Here is a 20616-nt window from a genome sequence, read left to right on the forward strand (position 1 = left end):
AGTAAAATTTCTTGTTTATTTTTATTAAGTGACAACATTATTTAACGGGTTTAATGTATCTTATAGATTGAACTTCAAATAAATGGGAAAGGGGGTGAGGGAGGGAGGGAAGGGAGGGGAGAAAAAGGGGGAGAAAATGACACTGTATATATTCAAGAGAAAAAATGTCTGTATGTATCTTGGTCAATATGATTTATAGTGTGAAAAATAAAAAAATTAAAAAAAAAGAAAAAATGTGTCCAGGCCAGGACGGTTCTTTAACATGAAATTTAGTCAAAGTTAATAAAAGAATGAAAGATGTGGATAAAAAAATTGATCAGGAAGCCCATTTTCCCTTCTCAGAGAAGCCTCTAACTGGGACACAGATGAGATAGAAATGCCTTTTCACACAGTGGTGGTGAATGTCTGGAAAACTCTCTCTGGAAGAGGATGAGCCTTATTCTACAGATGTGTGGTGGAAAGTGTGCTGACCAGCTCTGTCGTGAACTCGTATGGAAACACCAATACCCCTGAGTGGAAAGCCCAGCAAAAGGTAATGGACACAGACCAGAACATCACAGGCAAAACCTTCCCCACCATTGAGAACATCTACACGGAACACTGTTGTTGGAGAGCAGCAGCAATCATTAAGGATCCACACCACCCAGCACACACTCTATTCTGGCTGCCACAAGACTCGGACCACCAGGTTAGGAACAGCTGCTCCCCCTCCACCATCAGACTCCTCAACTACCAACTCAATCAGGAACTCATTTAAGGATCTTAATTTTGCACTTTATTGATTTTTAAAATTCTCTCTGTATTGCAGTTTGTTTACATTTCTTTATTTGTTTACATGTGTGCTTTGAGAACAATTATTTTTGCATTACCTATAAGAGGTAATTCTGCCTCACCCTCAGGAAAAAGAATTTCAGGGTTGTATGTGATGTCATGTATGTACTCTGACAATAAATCTTAACTTTGAGCCAGAAACCTGCAGTATATTTCCAGAAGTATTTGAATGAGCATTTAATGAGCTGAAATAAACCTATGGGGAAACGATTAAGAACTGCAAAGTGGGATTAAGCTGGAGATCTCTTTTATGTCCAGAATAAATGTAATGGGCTGAATGGCCTCCTTCTCCAAGAATACAGAAAATGTGTACATTTTCATGACTTTGTATCCAGAGTTGACAAGGCAGGGACATGGGGTACAATGGGGAGGGGGCACAGAGTTTGATCAGGAAGCAGAAAAGTTCCTGATAAAACCTCAAGGAAGATATCCAACCCCATGTTCATAATCCTTGCACTCAAGGTCTCCACTGGTACCTTAACTCACATTTTTATGTAAGTTTTCAAAGGTGTATCTGCAGCATTTTCAGCCTCTTTTTGAACTCTAACATCTTCTGCCCCTTCTATCATAGTTATTTTCCCTGCAATTTACTCTTTTCCTGCAAATGTATTCAGTTTTGCATAAAGTCAAGTATACTTTAAAGAATACAATGTATAGAAGATTCTCTTCCTTCACTTCCTTGTTTCTCCTCTTCTACATGCGAGGCGAGGTCAGGGTGACAAACATTGTCATTTGATTGGCCAAGAAAAAAAAGGCTGGGTTGATTTCTGGCCAACCAGACACCAAAACACTGGAGATTGACACAGTTGTCTCTCTTGGAGGTGGAGAAGTTGCTGAACTCAAGACAGCATATGGAATGTTCAGAGAAGTAGGCCAACTACCTGACTGATAAACAAGTCTGCAGAACAAGAGTGGTTAAGAGTGGAAAGTGTATTTCATTACCTGAACATTTCCAATAAACCGATACAGCTTGTTCATTTAGATGTTTTTTTTTAAAGATTTCTCTCTTTATTTGTCATGAAATACCTAATACAATGAGAAGGGTTAAAAGTCTGCAAACACCGTGGTTGAAGTAAAAACAATGCTGAAGAAACTCAGCAAGTCCTTTATATAGCAAATCTGCAAAGATGAAGGTAAGAAGGGTTCTTCTGCAAACAGAGCAACAGGTTATGAACAGAGCTATATTTGGAGAACAGGATTACAATAAAAAGATCATTTAACACAAAGCAAGGGCAGCATGAGAGCACTGTTGTAGGTTTCATTTAAAAGAATGACTCAGAGTGAACCACTCCAGGTTTGTGGAGAGCCAGAGTCCGCACCCACTGAAGAATGCAGAACATTTTGTAATGATCAGTTGAAACAGCATTTCTGTGGTGTGCTGGATCATACAGCAGGGAATCTTACAAGCACAGAAGGTGGCCACTGGTTCAGCTAGTTCAATGACACTCATCTATCCCTAGGGCACTGTAGATGCAATTTCCTTGAAATATAAGCCAATTCCTTTTTGGAAGTGACCATTAAAATTGCTTTCACTTTCCTTTTGGATATAACAGCACTTTAAGCAAGTTTCACTTCCACACCAAATCATTTGTCAATTGTTTTGTGACTTCTTTGCCCACATATGTCGTTTGTGTAATTCCAGAAAATCACACATTGCTTCAAACCTTTTTCTCAGTTCTGGACTCAGTTTTCAACTCTGGCCTGAACAGAGAATTATAAATACTTGAGATAACTTCCTCGTTCATGTTGGCCACAAGTTTACAACAACTTACATAGCATCTCCAATAAAACATCCACATTATACCTATTATAGTGAGCGGTCTTCGCTGAGCAGACATTAACTCTGACTCTTAACCCTACAGCTGTATGAAGTTTTAAAAAAAGCACAGATACAGAGTGTAGATCTACAATGAAAAAAAGATCAACTTGCACTCATTTGTGGGGTTCATTCAGGAACCTGATGGCTGTGGGGAAGAAGTATGATGGTGCTCAATTTCACACTCTTGAACCTTCTTCCAATAGGAGGAGGGGGAAGAAAGTGTGTCTGTGATAGAACCATTGAATACTACAGCACAGAAACAGGCCCTTTGTCCCATTTAGTAATTGTTGAGCTATTATTCTGCCTAGTCCCAATGATCTGCACCTGGACCATAACCCTTAGTACCTTTCCTATCCATGAATCTATCCAATCTTTTCTCAAAGGTCAAAATTGAGTCCATATTTTCCATTTCAGCTGGTAGCTCGTTCCACACTCCTACCACTCTGAAATCCGAAAAGAAGTTTCCTCTAATGTTCCCTTTAAACATTTCATCCCCAGTCCTTGTGCTCTAGTTCTTGACTCTCCTAATCTCAGTGGGAAAAGCCTGCTTGCATTTACTCTATCTACAAGCCTCATAATTTTGCATACCTCTATCAACCTCCCTTCATTCTTCTACGCTCCCTGACTTGCTTAACCTTTCCCTGTAGTGAAACATGAAAGTTTGCAGACATGATTGTAGTAAAAACACAAAAATGCTGGAAGAACTCAGCAGGATTCGCAATGTCCATAGGAGATAAAGATATTTTATTAAACTAAAAATATACTTTATTCATAACAAATTATTTATAAAAGAACTGGTCAAAGCCTCTTCCCACCCTTAGTTTCGTATCTATAAATTTCCATCACTGTACATTGTTACATTCATTTCTAATTAAACCTTACCACATCTTGTCATTGCTTCCCACTCTGTTGTTTAGTTGGTTACCCCTTGGTCTCAGCCCTTCAATGTATAGTATGGAAGGACTCTGGATTGTGGTTCTTTCCCACAGTGCCCTCAAGTTAGCTGCTCCAAGCCTCAGAACGTCCTTCAGCATATACTCCTGCAGCCTGGAATGTGCTGGTCAGCAGCATTTCTGCACCGATATGTCCATGTACCGAAAGACCAAAAGGTTTGGGCTGACCAAAGTGCCTCTTTCATAGAGTCTTTCAGCAGTTCCCGATGTTTGACTCCATGTGTGTCCCTGAGAACAGCCAGTAAATCAGCATCCTCTGTTAAGCTACTGCTGGGGATGAACCATGAAAAGAACCCTTGCATCCTCCTCTATGCACTCTTTGTGAATCTGCATAGAGATGGGCAACTGTCTCCACTCCACTGTAGTCATCTCGGGGACATTGTGTATGGGGAGTAATTTTGGGAGGGTTCCTCTCACCGCCATCCAGACCAAGTCCTGGTGCTTGTTTGTCACCACTAGTGATGAGGCATTCTATCAGAAGATCTGGACAGTCTGCCCTGGGAATCACCCCCCATAGTGTCCATTGAGTCCTCGTCTCTCCATGTCTGCAGGATCTTCCTTGCAGATCACTGTCTGATGCCTTGTGGTCAAAGGTGTTCATCTGGAAAAAGCTTTGCACAAAGATAGGTGTGCAGCAAAGTCCAGCTGACTGGGACATTGCATGGCAACAGGGCCAGGGCCGTCTTTTGCAACACCTGGGACAGGTAAAACATCAGCTCAAAGCAGCATATGGTGCCATCATAATTTGCTTACATGCATAGCCTAAAGCAGCCGACACAAAGGTGATCATCAAGAAGGACCAGGTTTGGTATGCACCTACCTCCTTTGCCTGACAACCCCTCAGACTCTTTCCATTTTTCATCCCCATATGAACTGGAAGACTGCTCTGGTGACCACCAGGGTGGAGGTGTGATAAATGGACCATACCTGCACCACATAAAACAGTACTGAGAGAACCTCACACCTGATGACCTGTTATTAAGAGACGTGTCAAACCCACTCCAACCAATTTTTTGTTGCCCGCCTCGGCCTCTCTAAATCAGATCCCGACACCTTCAAGTAGTCAGAACTCACTGTGAAGGGATTGCTGGACTGGTCAAGCCAGTTACCGAAGAGCATTGCCTTGCTCTTCTTCTGGTTTACCCTGGCACTCGGTGCAGATTCAAAATGGCCACAGATGCTGATCAGTCTATGGACCGATCATATACTGAAACAGAAGATGGCAACACGACTGAGTACGTTCACTGCCTGGCAACGTCACTCTTCTCATGCCCTCATCCTTCCTTTTTTTTTTATTTTATTTTTCACACCATAAATCACATTAGCCATGATATACACTATTTCTTTTTCACACATATACAGTGACTTTTTCTTCCCCCCCCCTTTCCTCCCAAACCACCCCCCCACCCCCCCCTCTCATCCATTTTAGGTATACAATCTAGGTTGCATTAAGCCAGTCAGACAATGTTGTCATTCAACAAAATTACACCAGAAATTCTACTGAGTCCATTCTTTTCTTTCCTTCTCCTTCCATCAACTTAGGTAATGTTTGTCCCCGGTAGGTTTTCGCTATTGTATTTAATGTAAGGCTCCTATACTTGTTCGAATATTTCAATATTATTTCTTAACCTATATGTTATTTTTTCTAATGGAATACATTTATTCATTTAAATTTAGTAGTTTCTTCCTTTTAATTTGGTTATGTATTCCATTAATATTTAAAGACATATAGTTCAGCGTAGCCCTTTTATATTTTGTTTATCTTCTCTTTCCGTTTTTCCATCATTACCTTTCCTCCTTTTCCATTTCTGTTTTCTTATTTTCAACTCTTTATAAGACAACATTCCTACAACATCCAACATTTTCCTTATTCTCCTATTTCTATCTTATTTATCCCCAATCTCCCCTTCACCTCCTGAGTTGTCCTTTATCCCTTGTCGGACAACCACATCTCCCCTCTCCATTTGGATTTGCGAATCCACTCGCAAGCGTCAACTGATTTTGCAGTGACTGCTATTTCCCCCCACCCCGCCCCCCCAGAAAAGATTTCACTTTTCATATGTCACAAAGGTCACTCTTTTAATTCCCTCCTTATTCTCTCTATTCCATTACCTTCCCTTATTAATTCTTGTCTATACTATCTATATTTTCCTCTAAGTACAGATACATTCACGTATGCTCATTGTCTCTATTCACTCTTATACCTCTTTACCCGCATACATATCAATCGTGATCATTTTTACTCTCATTACCCGTCTTCATCCCTCAGTCTATTTTTGTCTTTACCCACATACATATCAATCGTGATCATTTTTACTCTCATTACTCGTCTTCATCCCTCAGTCTATTTTTGTCTTTACCCACATACATATCAATCGTGATCATTTTAACTCTCATTACCCGTCTTCCTCCCTCAGTCTATTTTTGTAATTGTTCTGCAAATTTTCGTGCTTCTTCTGGATCCGAGAATAGTCTGTTTTGTTGTCCTGGAATAAATATTTTCAATACCGCTGGATGCTTTAGTATAAATTTATACCCTTTCTTCCATAAAATCGCCTTTGCTGTATTGAACTCTTTTCTCTTCTTTAGGAGTTCAAAACTTATATCTGGATAAATGAAGATTTTTTGCCCTTTATACTCCAGTGGTTTGTTGCCCTCTCTTACTTTTTCCATTGTCTTCTCCAGTACCTTTTCTCTTGTAGTATATCTTAGGAATTTTACTACAATAGACCTTGGTTTTTGTTGTGGTTGTGGTTTAGAGGCCAATACTCTATGTGCCCTTTCTATTTCCATTTCTTGTTGTAGTTCTGGACATCCTAGGGTCTTAGGGATCCACTCTTTTATAAACTCCCTCATATTCTTGCCTTCTTCATCTTCCTTAAGGCCCACTATCTTTATGTTATTTCTTCTGTTATGGTTTTCCATTGTATCTATTTTTTGAGCTAGTAGTTCTTGTGTCTCTTTAGTTTTTTTATTAGATTTCTCCAATTTCTTTTTTAAGTCTTCTACCTCCATTTCTGCTGCTACTGCCCGCTCTTCCATCTTGTCCATTTTCTTTCCCATTTCTGTTAAGGTCATCTCTATTTTATTTATTTTCTCTTCTGTGTTGTTTATTCTTTTTCTTAAATCCTTAAATTCCTGTGTTTGCCATTCTTTAAATGACTCCATGTATCCTTTAATAAGAGCAAGTATATCCTTTACCTTGCCTTTCTTTTCTTCTTCTATTTCTCTGTACTCTTCCTCTTCTTCTTCCTCTGGGTTGACCATCTGTTGTTTCTTTGGTGCCCTTTCCTCCTCTTCTTTCTTGTTTCTATTGTCTTCTGTGGTCTCTTCTTGCTGCAGGTGTTCTGCAGCTGTCGTTGCCGGCTGTGGAGATCGACTCCCCAGCTGGTCCCCCCTCCCGTCGGTGTGTTTTTTTTCATTCGCATCGCGCATGCGCGAAGTATCGCGCATGCGCGGTTGCGCACGTTTACTCGGCTCTGCGAGCCATTTTTGTAGTCCATTATTTACCGACCTGAGGGAGCGGGTTTCTCTCTCCGCAGCGGGCCTCTTCGGACAGGTAAGGCCTTCACCTTTTTCCTCCTTTGTCTTCTCTTCCTCTCTTCTTACCGTTGCTTTCGATTTTTCTTTTTTTGTCGCCATCTTCTTTCCACCTTTATACTCACTTTTCTGTAACTTTTATTTCTGTGCCTTTGTGTTTTCCTTTGTTTTTCCGGACTTTTCTGGAGAGGGCTGGAGTTCACCGTCCAGCCACTACTCCATCACGTGACTCCTCCCCCCTCATCCTTCCTGATGGATTCAGCAAAGGGCTCGATGCAGCATACAGCATACAAATAAGAATGGAAAGAGTCTGGATGGGGAAGCTATCTGTTTCCCACCCATTGATTTAGACTGTGCAATGGATGTCCTAGAGCAGTTTAATCCAATTTCAGATTCCCTCCCCAAATCCCGTTTTGGAGAGCACATCCATCATGGATGACATCCAGTCAAAAGCTGATATTCAACCCCCCCCCCCCAATTACATGAGCACAAAAGCCTTCTCCCGGTTCTAAGCTGACCAGGCAGGTGTTCACCCTCCTGTCCTGCATGTAGGCAATGGTATATCTGAGCAGCATGAAGCTGTCAAAGATATTCCTGCCCAGAACCATGCAGGTTTGGTCTGGTTGGATCAGACAGGATTTTGTAGTCAATAATAAGGGATGAGCAGAAAAGTGGCAGATGGAGTTCAACCAGTTAAGTCCATTTTGGAAGGACAAACCAGAAGGCTGAGTATCGGGTTAATGGTCGGTTACTTAAGAGAGTGGATGAACAGTGGTCAATTAACTACCACCTGTCTCCTCGGCTGAGCTTTAGTAAAACTTACCCTTACCTTGCTCAATGGGACTATCCAAGGGGCCAAAAAAATGCCATGGGGTTGAAAGGGTGGGGGGGGGGGTCAATAAATCCCGGGGGATCGATCAAACTTTTGGGGTTGAAGGAATTGTAGAGTCCAAGGTCCTCATTCCTGCCAGGCCCCTCTCCCCTCTGGGCCCCTAGACGTAAGCCTACTCAGCCTACCTTGGGGTTCAAATCCATACATCCCTCAAGATCGCCGCACTGGTTAATAGGATAGTTAAGAAGGCCTATGAGATGCTGGACTTCATTAATAAGGGGATTGAATACAGGAGTAAAGAGATCATGTTGCAACTCTACAAATCTCTGGTAAGACCACACTGATAGTATTGTGTTCAGTTCTGGTCACCTCATTATAGGAAGGACGTGGAAGCTATGGAAAAGGTGTGGAGGAGATTTACCCGGATGTTGCCTGGAATGGAAAACAAGTCTTTTGAGGCAAGGTTAGCAGAGCTGGGATTTTTCTCTTTGGAGCATAGAACGAGGAATGGTCAACAAGAATATGAGAAGCATAGATTGGGTGGAAAGCCAGCACCTGTGACCCAGGGCAGAAATAGCAAACACCAGAGGACAAATGTACAAAGTTAAGGGAGGGAAGTTGAGGGGAGACATCAAGGGTAAGTCTTTTACGCAGAGTGTTGTGGGTGCCTGGAATGCCTTGCCAGGGATGCTGGTGGAGGCTGAAACATTAGGGGCATTTAAGAGACTCTTGGACAGGCACATGGTTGAAATAAAATAGAGAGTTATGAGGTAGGGTATGTTTAGCACTTTTTAAAAAAGGAATATATGACACAACACCAAGGGATGAAGGGCCTGCACTGTACTGTAGTGTTCCAGTTCTATTATATGATTCTCCAATTCCTGATATCCTCCTTTTCCCTCTTCTGTTTGAATATCAGGGTGGTGATGATGGCCCTTCCTCATGGAATCTGACATGCTGCCTGCCATTTCCAGCAGGTCTGGGCCCACCCAGTCCCACAGAGCGCTGTACAACTCAGCCAGTATGCAGTCACTTCTGGAAGTCTTACTTTACCCAATGGAATGGATTGAGTCTATCAGCTCCCCAGGGTTATTGCCTGGTCCAGACTCTCCCACTTTGTGTCAACTCAGACCTCTGTAATAGTGAACAGGATGTTTTGGGAGGCCATTCTGTCGGTCATACAGTTTGGCATAAAAGGATCTGTTGAACCTCTGTATGCCCTTCTATGAGGATGTAACTGAGCCATCCTTTTCCTCAAGGCTATGGATCACAGAGCTCCTGTTGTGAACCTTTTGGAACAAGAAGCATGAGCACGTCACATCTTGCTCCACGCAGACTCCAGATCAGAAAATTATCTTGGAGGGCTCAGAGATGAATGGAGCGCTTGTTGGCTCTTCACCAGTTCATTCCAGAGTTGGGTTGGTTCCCTCTGCCTTTGTCTTGCTCTCCGAATACCCTTGAGGATAAAGAACCTCTTGATGTTCTCCTAGGCCATTTCCCACCAGTTCACTGAGGAGTCAAAGAAGGGTTTCATACTCCTCCTTTAGTTGATCTATGTTCTCCTGGGTCAACAACTTCACGTACAGCTTCCACATTCCCCTGTCTACCTCTTGTCCTCCTGTAGTTGACAGGAGGCTTGAAGGAGCAGTGGTCAGAGAAAAACACTGGCGTGATGTCGGTGGTTCTGACCGAGACAGTCTTCATTAGAAGACGAAGTGTAACCTGGACCAGGTTGAGCCGTCTGATCTCGACCAGGTGGGCTGCGGTTCTGCTCCACCTGCAAGGTTGCTGGAAGCATTGCACAGCTGTGCGTCCTTTACTATTGCCATCAGGAGTCTGGAAGAGCTGCCCAATCTGCTGTTGGCCCCACCAAATCGTCCAGCTGCATCGATGATGAAGTTGAAGTCACCGGCCATAAAAACTAGGCTGGACTGGTGGGAGCTGCTGGAAGACAGCCAGCCTCTCACTCCACATGGGCGAGGCATACACGTTGATCAGTTGGAGTGGGGTGTAGCTGCACTTCAGATCCATCATGAGGGGACGCCCCCAACCACCTCCTTAACCGCGACGATTACAAAGTTGCCTTGCCACAGGAAGATACCCAGAACAGAGGTGTGACAATCGTGCTCCCCCAACCATACAACCGATTGCAACCACCTCCTATAGTTCCTGATGTGTGGTAGCTCACACTCCTATATGAAAGTCATATCTGCCTCGACTTTGGCCTGGTATTGCAAGCCGTTTACACATAGCATAGTGCATTTGACACTGTGCATGTCGAGGGTTATTATTTTATTCTCCATTGTTGTTTATTGTCAACAGTCTGCAATCCTTTCCAGTGTCAATCAGCCTGAGCCCACATGCTTTGGTGAACTGCAGCACTGATTTTGGACTCAAGAGCAGGGGGTGATCTTCCTCTGGGAGTGAGGTCTCCTCGGGCAAAGCTAGTGGTGTTGCTGGGGGCTGGGGGAGATGTGGCCTTGTGGATGTCTTGTATTCTGCTTATCCTGAAGTTGGGAAGATGACCACCTCTGCACTGCTCCCGGTTTCCTGGAGCGTGGGACAATCATCTCTACACTGCTCCCGGTCTCCTGGAGCTGGAGGAAGGGAGCAAAAGCTTCTACACTGGCTCCTGGAGCTGGAGTGAGGTGGGGGTCAATGGCTTATACACTGTACCTGGTCTCCCAGAGCTGGGTGGGTGGGGTCACTGGGTGCTGTATATTCCACGGTTGGGCTTTCTTGTAACCATTGTCCTTCTTCCTTTCACCTCCGACTTGGTGCTTCTAGTGCTCATGCTGGCTCCAACCTCAGACAACAAAAGGTTCTGGCTTCTGTTTGCGCTACGACCCTCTTCTTTCACCTGCTTGCAGTGTCATTTGCTCATTTCTTCCATAGGGCATTTTGGGTTCATTTCTCTTTTTCATCATCTGTCATTTTTCCTCCACAGCTCTCTCCTCCATTAAATTGAGGTTTGGAGGTGGATGTCCTTAGATCTTCTCACTCCCCCTGGTCCCGGTCTCTACGAGGGTCTCTGTCGCAGTTAGTGCTACCTGTTTTGGGCAGGCACTGTAGAGGTGGCCTCCTTCCCCACACAAGTTGCAGCACTTGCTCTTTGTCCTTGGTCTGGTGGCCTTCCTGCTTACAGTACTTGCAGAGAACTGAACTGCACTGGACCACCACTGTCCAGGTTTGTTGAGGTTCTTGCACACCCTGGGCTGTCCACAGCATAGACCAAGTACCCATGGCAAATACTAATGTGGGATGGGGATGGATGAAAGCCCTTTTGATTTTATCTCTCAACTTAACCTTCACTTGGCATTTGCTAGTTCAGATTCCAAATGTGTGTTTGACGTCCATGCAGGTCTCTGTCTCCTCGACATAAACGGCCAAGAAGGTGAGCTCGTCCATAACTGGCAGTCAGACTGAACTTCAAGTTCAGGGAACTGATAGTTGTTGAATTGAAGAATCACGCAGGTAGCTGGGAAGGGATTGGACTGGGGAGACAAAATGGAGTTCAGGTAACTGGGCAAAAAATCAGAAAAGGCAGAAGCGGGATATATCAGAATGTCTCAGAATTCAAACAACGGGGGAGGAGTCCAGACCAACAAAAGGATATGATAAGGGACAATGTGAGAATTTATCATTTCTGTGTGAAGAGATCGCCTTGTTGAGCACCTCAGCTCCTTCCGCCCCAACAGTGTGGCTCTCCCAGTGACCACCCATTTCAATTCTCAATTCCATTCCCTTGCCGACATGTCTGTCCATGGTCTCATGCACTGCTAGGCTGAGACCACCCGTTAATTTCCTCTAACCGGATGGCATTAACATCAGCTTTTCTGGCTTTCATTACCCTCCCCCCCCCATCATCTCTCCTTTCACACAGACCTGATAAATTCTCACCTGGACCCTCATCACATCTACACTACAACCTTTGGTTGGTCTGGATTCCTCCCCCCTTGCCTGACTTCTGAGACTTTCTGATATATACTTCTGCATTTTCTGGTTTTTCCTTGAAGAAGGGCTCAGGCCCAAAAGGCCAGCGATATATCTTTGTCTTCTTTAGATGCTCAGACCAGCAGGGTTCTCCCAGCATTTCGGTGTGTTTACTAAAAAAAAAGTCCTAACCTGTTTAGCCTTTCCCTGAAACTGTGATATTAATTTTCCGGGAAAAAAATGATATTACTGTTAACATTCCAACATTTCCCTGATTTCGACATCCTGAAGTGATTACGGAATTGGCCTGATGCAATTGGGAGGTTTTTTTTTTGAAAGCGTGAAATGAAATCTACTTTAAACGTGAGCTCATTGTTCCCACGTCATTGCAAAGTGTTGCACATACTAGTATGTTTCGAATGAATTGCACCACTTCTATGTGTGATTGCACTTTAAGGGAAGTGGAATACATAACCTTTCTGTCTCTGTCCTTGCTGGCAATGTTCACGGTTCTTCCAGCAGCAGGTCCATTGCAGCACGTGACAGGGCTTCCCGCCGCCACTGATAGGAATACCTTCCTCGTGAACATTCACGGCCGACCATGCCTCGCTCTCTCGCAACCCAACCTTGAATGACGCAGCAAGCAATCAACCAGAGCGCGAAGCCAAAGAGGAGGCGGGACCACCACGGAGGGGCGACCAATTATAATCGGAGAGGGGGGCGGGACATCAGGGCCATCAAGTTCGGTTGAACGTCAAAACATGGCCCTCGAAGGCGTGCAAGCGCACCGGAGAGAAGGGGGCCTGCATTGATGGACGGGGTGTTCAGCCAATCGTAGGAGAGGGCGTGTAAAAAAACGACCACGTCAATTATAACGACGGAGCAATCCACGCCGGTTGAAGCGTGGGGGGCGGGTCTTTGACGGTGTTCCCGCCCTCGGCCGGCGGAAGGGTTGGGAAATTGAGGTACGTCACGGCGAGCGGCCCTCATTTTGCCCCCCCCTGCCCGCCGCAAGTTAAGGCCAGGAGGAGGATGGCGGGGCCAGGAGGTGTGGGGGGCTCTTTATAAAAGGCCGGGGCGTCGAACGGAGCTGAACGTGAACGAAATTAGTGCGGGGAAGGTGTGCAAATACCAGGGAAGGAGGGGGGAGGAGAGGAAAGGAGCAGAGAGCCCAGGCTTCGCCGCCAAGTTTTTCCCCGATGGAATTTGAACATGAAGGGGTGAGGATCAAAGTACCGGAGCGGGCCGAAGCGATCAGCAGCGGGAGCGGCAGTGCCAGCAGCGGGAAGGGTACCGCGGGTGGCTCGGTGGCCCTCGCCCGCAAGTCACCGCCGGCGGCCGGCGCCACGCCGCCTCCTTTATTCGACATCTTGGTGAGCCCGCCGAACCCAGCCAGCCGCTTGTTGTGTATTATGGACAATTTCTCGGATGAGAACAACAGCAGCAGCGAGCCAGAATACGAGAGCCTCCCCGAGACCGCTTCCACCTCCACACACATGATCGCCGGAGCCGTGGCCGGGGTCCTGGAGCATTGCGTGATGTACCCCATCGACTGCGTCAAGGTATCGACGAGAAGGGGGGGGGGGGGTGGGGGAGAGAGAGCGAGAGAACCGAGCACTGGCAAATTCACCGTCTGACAGCCCAAGCCTTTGGAAATGCTCGCATCCAGAGTTGCACGAATGCTGAGCAAGTTTCCTCTTTCCCAGGAGTTTTAGGATTGCAATGCTCTGCTCTTTCTCGAGTTGGGATGGGTGTGAGGCTCGAGTGTCAAAATCTGCCTCCCCCCCCCCCCCACCACCACCAAAAAAAAAGTTGTGCCCGATAGACGAGAGGAATTTTCGGTGGCTGGCCTAGTCTTTGCAGCAATATCAAGTGAAGCCACCATACTGGAGAAACTCAGCAGATCAAATCATTATAAAAGCGCCCCGAAATGCTGGACGAGCTTAACCGGTCTTTCAGCGTCCATGGGCGATCAATGTATTGCTGACATTTCGGGCCTGAGCCCTTCAAGGAATAGGCAAAAAAAAAGCAAAGGTAAAAGATGCAGAACGGCTTGAGCCTTTCGTCAAAGGCTGGAAGAGCTACCTTGAAGGGTTCAAGCCCGAAGCATCTTTATCCTTGCTCCATAAAGTACCTGCTGAGTTTCTCCAGCATTGTGTTTTTACTTCATCCACTGTGACTGCAGACTTTCGTGTTTTACTACCTCGAGATCCACGCATGTTTGTGCGCTTCACCTCTTAAATTGCAAAGGTTGGGGGGGGGGGGGGGAGGAAAGAAAGCTTGGTTTACTTTGTGGAAGTCAGAATTTCAGCGTCCTGGCACTTGTACTGTTCCTCATGTGTGTTTCGCATTTGATTCTCTGGATCAGAGAATAGAACTAATAGTTGCAGTTGGGAATATCTTTTTCGAGAAGGAAAAAGAGTTCCAGAATGAATATTTTGACAGTATTTCATTAGATGGCTAAAAGTTGAGGGGTAAACTCGCACACCCCAAATTAAATAATTTAAAATTGATATTAGTCTGAGTAGTGGGAAAATGTTAAATCCTCCCAGAAGTATTTTTGGTTAATTTGCAGCCAAGTGCTTGCACTTTGTACTGGCATTAGCTCATTAGTTGTTGTATTTGCAATTCTTGGAAACAATGGTTGTTTCTGGCTCTTTTACAGTAGGAAGAGGTCATCTCAGCCATCAGGTCTGACAGCTGTTGCAGCCTCTTAGTCCACGAATGTTACTAATTTGTACTTCAGGATGTATTTCACCTATTACTGTTTTTAGAGAATTTTGTTAGAAAAGGTGAGGCAAATGTTTTGGAAGCTATCGGAACACAAATTCATGTTTGTAGTGGGGGGGGGGTGGAAACTGAAGCTAACACCAGATAATTTTTGAAAATTAGACTAAAGATCAGATTCTTCAGCAAATTGTATTTTATAGAAGAGAAAATTGCATCTAGAAGGCATAAGTTAACATGCAGCTGAGTTTCTTTGTGTGTGTGTGTAGAGCTAAAATAATAGCAGATAGCCACTGTATTGGGACTCTAGTCCCAGGGGTGGGTGCAAATTTCCTCAGCGTGATTTTTGCCATAAAGATTATTGCAAGTTAAAATTTCAATGCATGCATTCAACAAGGTTTAAAGTAGTTTTCATAGGTAGTTATTTTGAAAAGGATTACTTGAATTTTGTTGTTCACCTTGCAGGAACAGAATTTGTGCTTATGCAGAAGCTTACCATTAAATTGTCCCTATTTTTAGGGGCAAAGCAGATAGCAGCGTGCATGGGAAGTAAAACCCGAAAGTGCAGGCACTGTGGTTGAAGAACTTAGCAGGTCAAACAGTGTAATTTATAGAGCAAAGAAAGATACATAACCAACATTTTAAGCTTAAGCCCTTCATCAAGGTATCTATTGTATTTGCAATCAATTATCTTGGTAAAGGGCTCAAGCTCAAAATGTTGGACATGTATCTATATTGGCTCTAAAATGCACTATTTGACCTGCTGAGTTTCTCCAGCACTGTGTTTTTACTAGCAGCATGGGTGAACCAGTTTTCGGGATGGGATATGTTTGCCATTGGTTTACAATTCAACTTGTTATTTGTAGAAAAGAGACTGCCTTGGCTTATTTAATTTGTACAGACCTGAATTGGATTCAGAATCAGAATTTATTGTTATGAACAAATCATGAGATTTGGTGTTTTGTGGCAGCATCACAGTGAAAATATTCATATTATAACCATCTTATGACATTATATTTAAAAAAAAATTAAAATATCACACGAAAAGTAAGAGTGTTTTTGGTCCATTGATTATTCAGGAATCTGATGGCAGTGGGGAAGAAATTGTCCTTGTGCCGCTGAGTGCTTGTCTTTAGGTTCCTGTACCTTTTTCCCAATGCTCCCAAGTGAAGGGAGCATGGCCTGAGTGTTTGGGGGGGGGGGGGGTGTCTTTGACGTTAGAGGCTGTTTTTTTTAAAGACACCGCCTAGTGTAAATGTCCTTGATGGAGTGAAGTCCAGTGCCTGTAATGTTGCAGGTCGAGTCAACAACCCTCTGGAGTTTATCCTTATCCTTGTCCTTAGAGTTGGTGCCTCGATATCAGGCAACCAGCCAGAATACCTGTAGAGGCTGGAGAGTTTTCAGAGTTTTAAACTCTGGCACCCGATTGCCCTCCTGGGACCCAGGTGTGATTAGTGGGTCAAAAGTGCCTCCCACACCTTTAAGGGGGATCCTGCCCCCGCAATGACAAGGTAAGTGATGCGTCATGCAAACTAGTCTTTCCCCCCCACCAGCTGTTAATCTCCTTCCCACTGTCAATCGCGCTTCCCCTTCCCTGCGGCAGCCGACTTCGTCCCTTCCCGATCGTGGCTGGCACTTCACTAGGTTTTCCCTGACGCCAGCACATAAGCACTGACGTCCCCAGAACAACCGGGTCGGCCATTTTCTGTCTCAAATTGCAGGAGGACATGACTTAGGTGAATATTACTGAGTTCCCTGACTACCTCCGAGGTCGGGCAGGGACCTGGTTGAATTGGGATGACCCTAAGCAGGTCGGACCCTTTCAACCTGCTGTGTGAGTGGGGCGCTAACCAGGCAAATTGCCCAGTTAACCCCATTTTGGAGAGCAGTTTGAAAGGGCCTAGTGACTTAGCAAATCTACTCAGACACCTCAGACATTTGATAGTGGGATGTCCCTTTTTGTAGCAATGTACATCAATTTTAAATATTGTTTTGACAATGTATTGCTTCTCGAAGCTTTTATGAAGGCCTTGACTGTGAAAATGGACATTAGCCTCCATTTTGTTGAGGATAATCCTGCTAAAGTAGATTGTTGGTGATGTGCATCTGTTTTAATAGCTAACATTAATACTTGTACTTTGAGTTGCACAAGATAAGTTTCAGGTATGAATATAGATAGCTTTGTTTCTGTTAACTGATGTGACAAGATAGTACATTTTGTCCTTGTGCCTATTATGCTCAAACTAGGTTGGCTGTGGGGTGATCTTGCAATTCAAGATCTTTCATTTGGTGCTGTGCCTCGATAGAGGCATTTATGGAATATTCCAGTTAATTCTGGTCAGTGACCAACTTTTTGAAGCCCAGACTGAATTCAAGATGGATGTTGGGACTTTTATGAACTTTGTTTTTATACACAAATTTTCTAGTCTATTTGTGCAAGGCAGTTAAGGGAGACCTATTTATTATGTGCTCTTGCACTTCAACACATGACTATATAACAAGCAAATTAGCTTTGGATAGATCTAAATCATTTAAGTCATCAAGGATTTCCAGGGCATTCAGAATCTTAATTCAGCCCCTTCAAATGAAATGCATTGAAGGCAGAATTTGGTCTAATTCTGTCTGCCTTTCTCCTTGTAATTATAGTAATGCTCATCTGTTTAAAGCAGCAATGCAAATCTGTGTTGTACCTGATCCAAAAAGACTTCAGAAAATCATTTTGACCAAGTATGTCCAGAAAGAATGAATTTAAAGAAAAAAACAATCCTGTGAGAGAAATGGCATTGATTTTAATTATCCAACAACATTCTCCCATTTGAGAGAGGAAATTGGGCGGTGGGGTGCAGTGAATGAGTTGAATACCCTGCTTTCTGTGGTATTTAAAAGGGGCAGCCATGGAAACAGTTCCATGCTGGAAGAAACTGTTCAAGAAATCTCATGGCCTATTCGTTTTTAAAATTGACATTATCCATACCAAGTTAATGCCACAAAATTACTGTTCCCACTAATTGAGGAGCAAGGGAGCACGTGTTAGCCAGTCAACTAACTGAAGGAAACTCTACTATATTGTGCAGAAAAAGAGTCTTCTGCAGTGAATAAAGTGAATCAACAAGTGTTTAAAAGATAGCAGGGTTACAAGTTGGGAATGGGTAGTACAATCCAGTTGCAAAAATACAACTTTTGAACAAATGTGCATGATAGTTATTGATTGCTGGACTATAATTAGTTTGTACTGAATTTTGAATTTCGGATGTACACAAACATGCTAATTAGAAATGAAATCCAGTGACCAGGCCCATATTGATTACCCAACATTTGTAAAATGTTTATTTTTTGTAACAATTAAAATTGATTTCGGAGTTACCCAAGTTACAATAATGCCTAATTGAAGAGTACTTCAATAGCTGTGAAGTGCTTTGAGATCTTGTGTTTTTTTAATTTTTAAAAGATTTTTCACGCTATGAACCCTATCAATCAAATACACACAAACATTTCCCTCTTGAATATACACAGTGGTGTCCCCTTTTTCCCCCCCTTCCTTCCCACCCCCCTCCAAACACATTAAAACTTTAACATATAGAATACAATAAAACCATTAAACAATGTCATCACTCAATGAAAATAAACAAGAAAATTGAGTCACGTGTGATGGTTTTATTGTATTATATACTTTTACGCACTGGATCAGGTCATTTTGTCATCTTCTCATTCTATCATTTTAGGGGGTGGAGAACTGCGGTAGGCCCTCTCTGTTGTGTTCCATGTACGGTTCCCAAATTTGTTCGAATACTGTGACGTTATTTTTTAAATTATATGTTATTTTTTCCAAATGGAATACATTTATTCATTTCCATGTACCATTGCTGTACTACTCTCAGGCTCTCTTCTGATTTCCAAGTTGACATTATACATTTTTTTTGCTACAGCTAAGGCTATCATAATAAATCTTTTTTGTGCTTCATCCAGTTTGAGGTCTAATTCTTAACTTCTTATATTACTTGGAAGAAAGATCTCTGGATTTTTTGGTATGTTGCTTTTTGTGATTTTATTTAATACCTGATTTAGATCTTCCCAAAACTTTTTCACTTTCTCACATGCCCAAATTGCATGTACTGTTGTTCCCATTTCCACCTTACAGCGAAAACATCTATCTGATAATGTTGGGTCCCATTTATTTAACTTTTGGGGGAGATCTTCTGTTTGAGGAGCAATGAATAGAAGTCTTCTGGAATTGATACTAATACTACACTTTAAAGGTAAGGGGTAAAATGGATGGAAAGATATTTAAGGTGTTCTTAGCCAGAGTCTGCTGTAGGCAATTGTGTAGTGACAGTTTTTCTTTCTTTCTATATTGGGCGAAATCTCACTTTAGTCTCCTGGTGGGGGATTTGTCTTTTTTAGAAAAACATGTACTCTGTCTCTAACATAGAAGTAATGATCAACTGACGTGGTGACTTGGTCAGAAGACTCATCATGACTTGCAGTTTTCTAATAGCCAAGGGTGTTGTCTGATGCCTTGAATAACATCTTGTTCAGTGTAGGGTAATTAGCTTGCATGAACTTATTATTACTGGGGAAACCATCCGTTTCATTTGTTTAATTTACTGTGGGCACTTTTACTGCACAATAACAAACTATAAACAAGGACAATGATGTAAAATGTCTGGACCATGGACTGAAAGATGTTTGGGACAAGGAAGCAAAGTTTTGTCTAAAATGGATATCTCGTTCTCTTCTACTTTATCGTCTGAAGTTCTTTGGTTTTACAGCAGCTAAATAACTAATCTGTGCAGACAGCAATGGTACAATTGGATTATGGATATAAAGTCTATACTTTATATAGACTAACTAAATAGCATGTGTGGAGGGAATGGCACAATGCAGTCATTGTCATTTGATTTGTATATTGTTTGTATAGGCTTCTTCAGGTGCATTCTCTGCCAAGAATGCGCCTGCTGAAGCGGATTCAGACCTGTGGAATGGTTGTTCAGGTGGCAATGCTGAAAGCGCAGTGCTGGCCATCTGAAAGGGACAGCTTCATGGGAGGCGCCTCAGAGCGCATTCGGGCTCCTGTCCCTTTGGGCTGTCAGGGTTGGGATGGTTGGCTGCCAGAGCTGGGACAGCTGGCGTGGGCTGTCAGTTTCCCAATCTCTCCCCACACTGACAGCCCGCGCCGGCCGCCCCACAGGGTGGGGACTGATACAGGGCTGTGGGGAAGTGGGATTAGTATGGGGACAGCCTGTGCTGGCTGACCCAGGATGTCCCAGGGGCAGCTGGGAGGGGGGCTGTCAGCTGCTTGCCGGCTGATTGTCATCCCCTTAGCAGCCGCTTTCAGGTGGTTGCATTCAGGTGCTGGGGGGAACTCAGTGCTCCGTTGATTATCTCTCCCAGAGGAGGGTTACAAAGTTCACCTCGCATATGCCTCCTGTGCTTTCAAGTGGCCTCCCGACAGCCGCATATGGGCATAATATGGGGCTATATATGGGGGATTTTGGCCACCTGAAAGTTCCTTGTGTCTACATTTTGGAGACTATAAACCAGTGGTTCTCATCCTTTTTCTTTCCACACATATCACCTTACTAGTCAGAGCACCTATGGCATAGATGCTCTGGTATGAGAGTGGAAAGAAAAAGGTTGAGAACCTCTGCTTTAATCCAAGCTTTTATTCCTTTGGTGAAACATTAAAAACAACAGAGATTGTGTTAATCATGTAGAAGGGAGACCTCTAAGATCTTGCCCCACTGCATGGATTCATTCAAAAAGAAAAATATTTTTGTTTTGGGATCCGCCTTGCATGTAAACATTGATAATGAAATTTACTGCATCAATACAACCTTCAGTTGTTCGTTCCAAGATCTTGCATCTGGCCATGAGTGAAACACAAAAGCTTGCAGATGATTGTAGTTAAAAAAAACCAAACTGAAATGCTGGAGGAACTCAGCTGGTCAGGATTCTTCTTGCCTTTACTTACCAACCCACCA

The 20616-nt window shown here is 43.6% G+C and overlaps 1 protein-coding gene across 2 annotated transcripts in view; it reads left to right on the forward strand.

Annotated features, from left to right (window-relative positions):
- Window positions 1-12849: 12849 nt before the first annotated feature.
- Window positions 12850-20616, forward strand: part of LOC138744301 (mitoferrin-2-like) — a 50470-nt gene continuing 42703 nt past the window's right edge. The window contains exon 1 of one of the 2 annotated variants that reach the window (XM_069900207.1): window positions 12850-12873. Coding sequence is in view for 1 of the 2 variants with exons in the window: in XM_069900203.1 (XP_069756304.1) it covers window positions 13108-13470 (363 nt within the window). In the remaining variant the exon portion in view is untranslated. The other variant, XM_069900203.1, reaches the window with a different exon arrangement.

Source organism: Narcine bancroftii, chromosome 10 (assembly GCF_036971445.1).
Source record: "Narcine bancroftii isolate sNarBan1 chromosome 10, sNarBan1.hap1, whole genome shotgun sequence".
In the NCBI taxonomy this organism is placed as follows: domain Eukaryota; kingdom Metazoa; phylum Chordata; class Chondrichthyes; order Torpediniformes; family Narcinidae; genus Narcine; species Narcine bancroftii.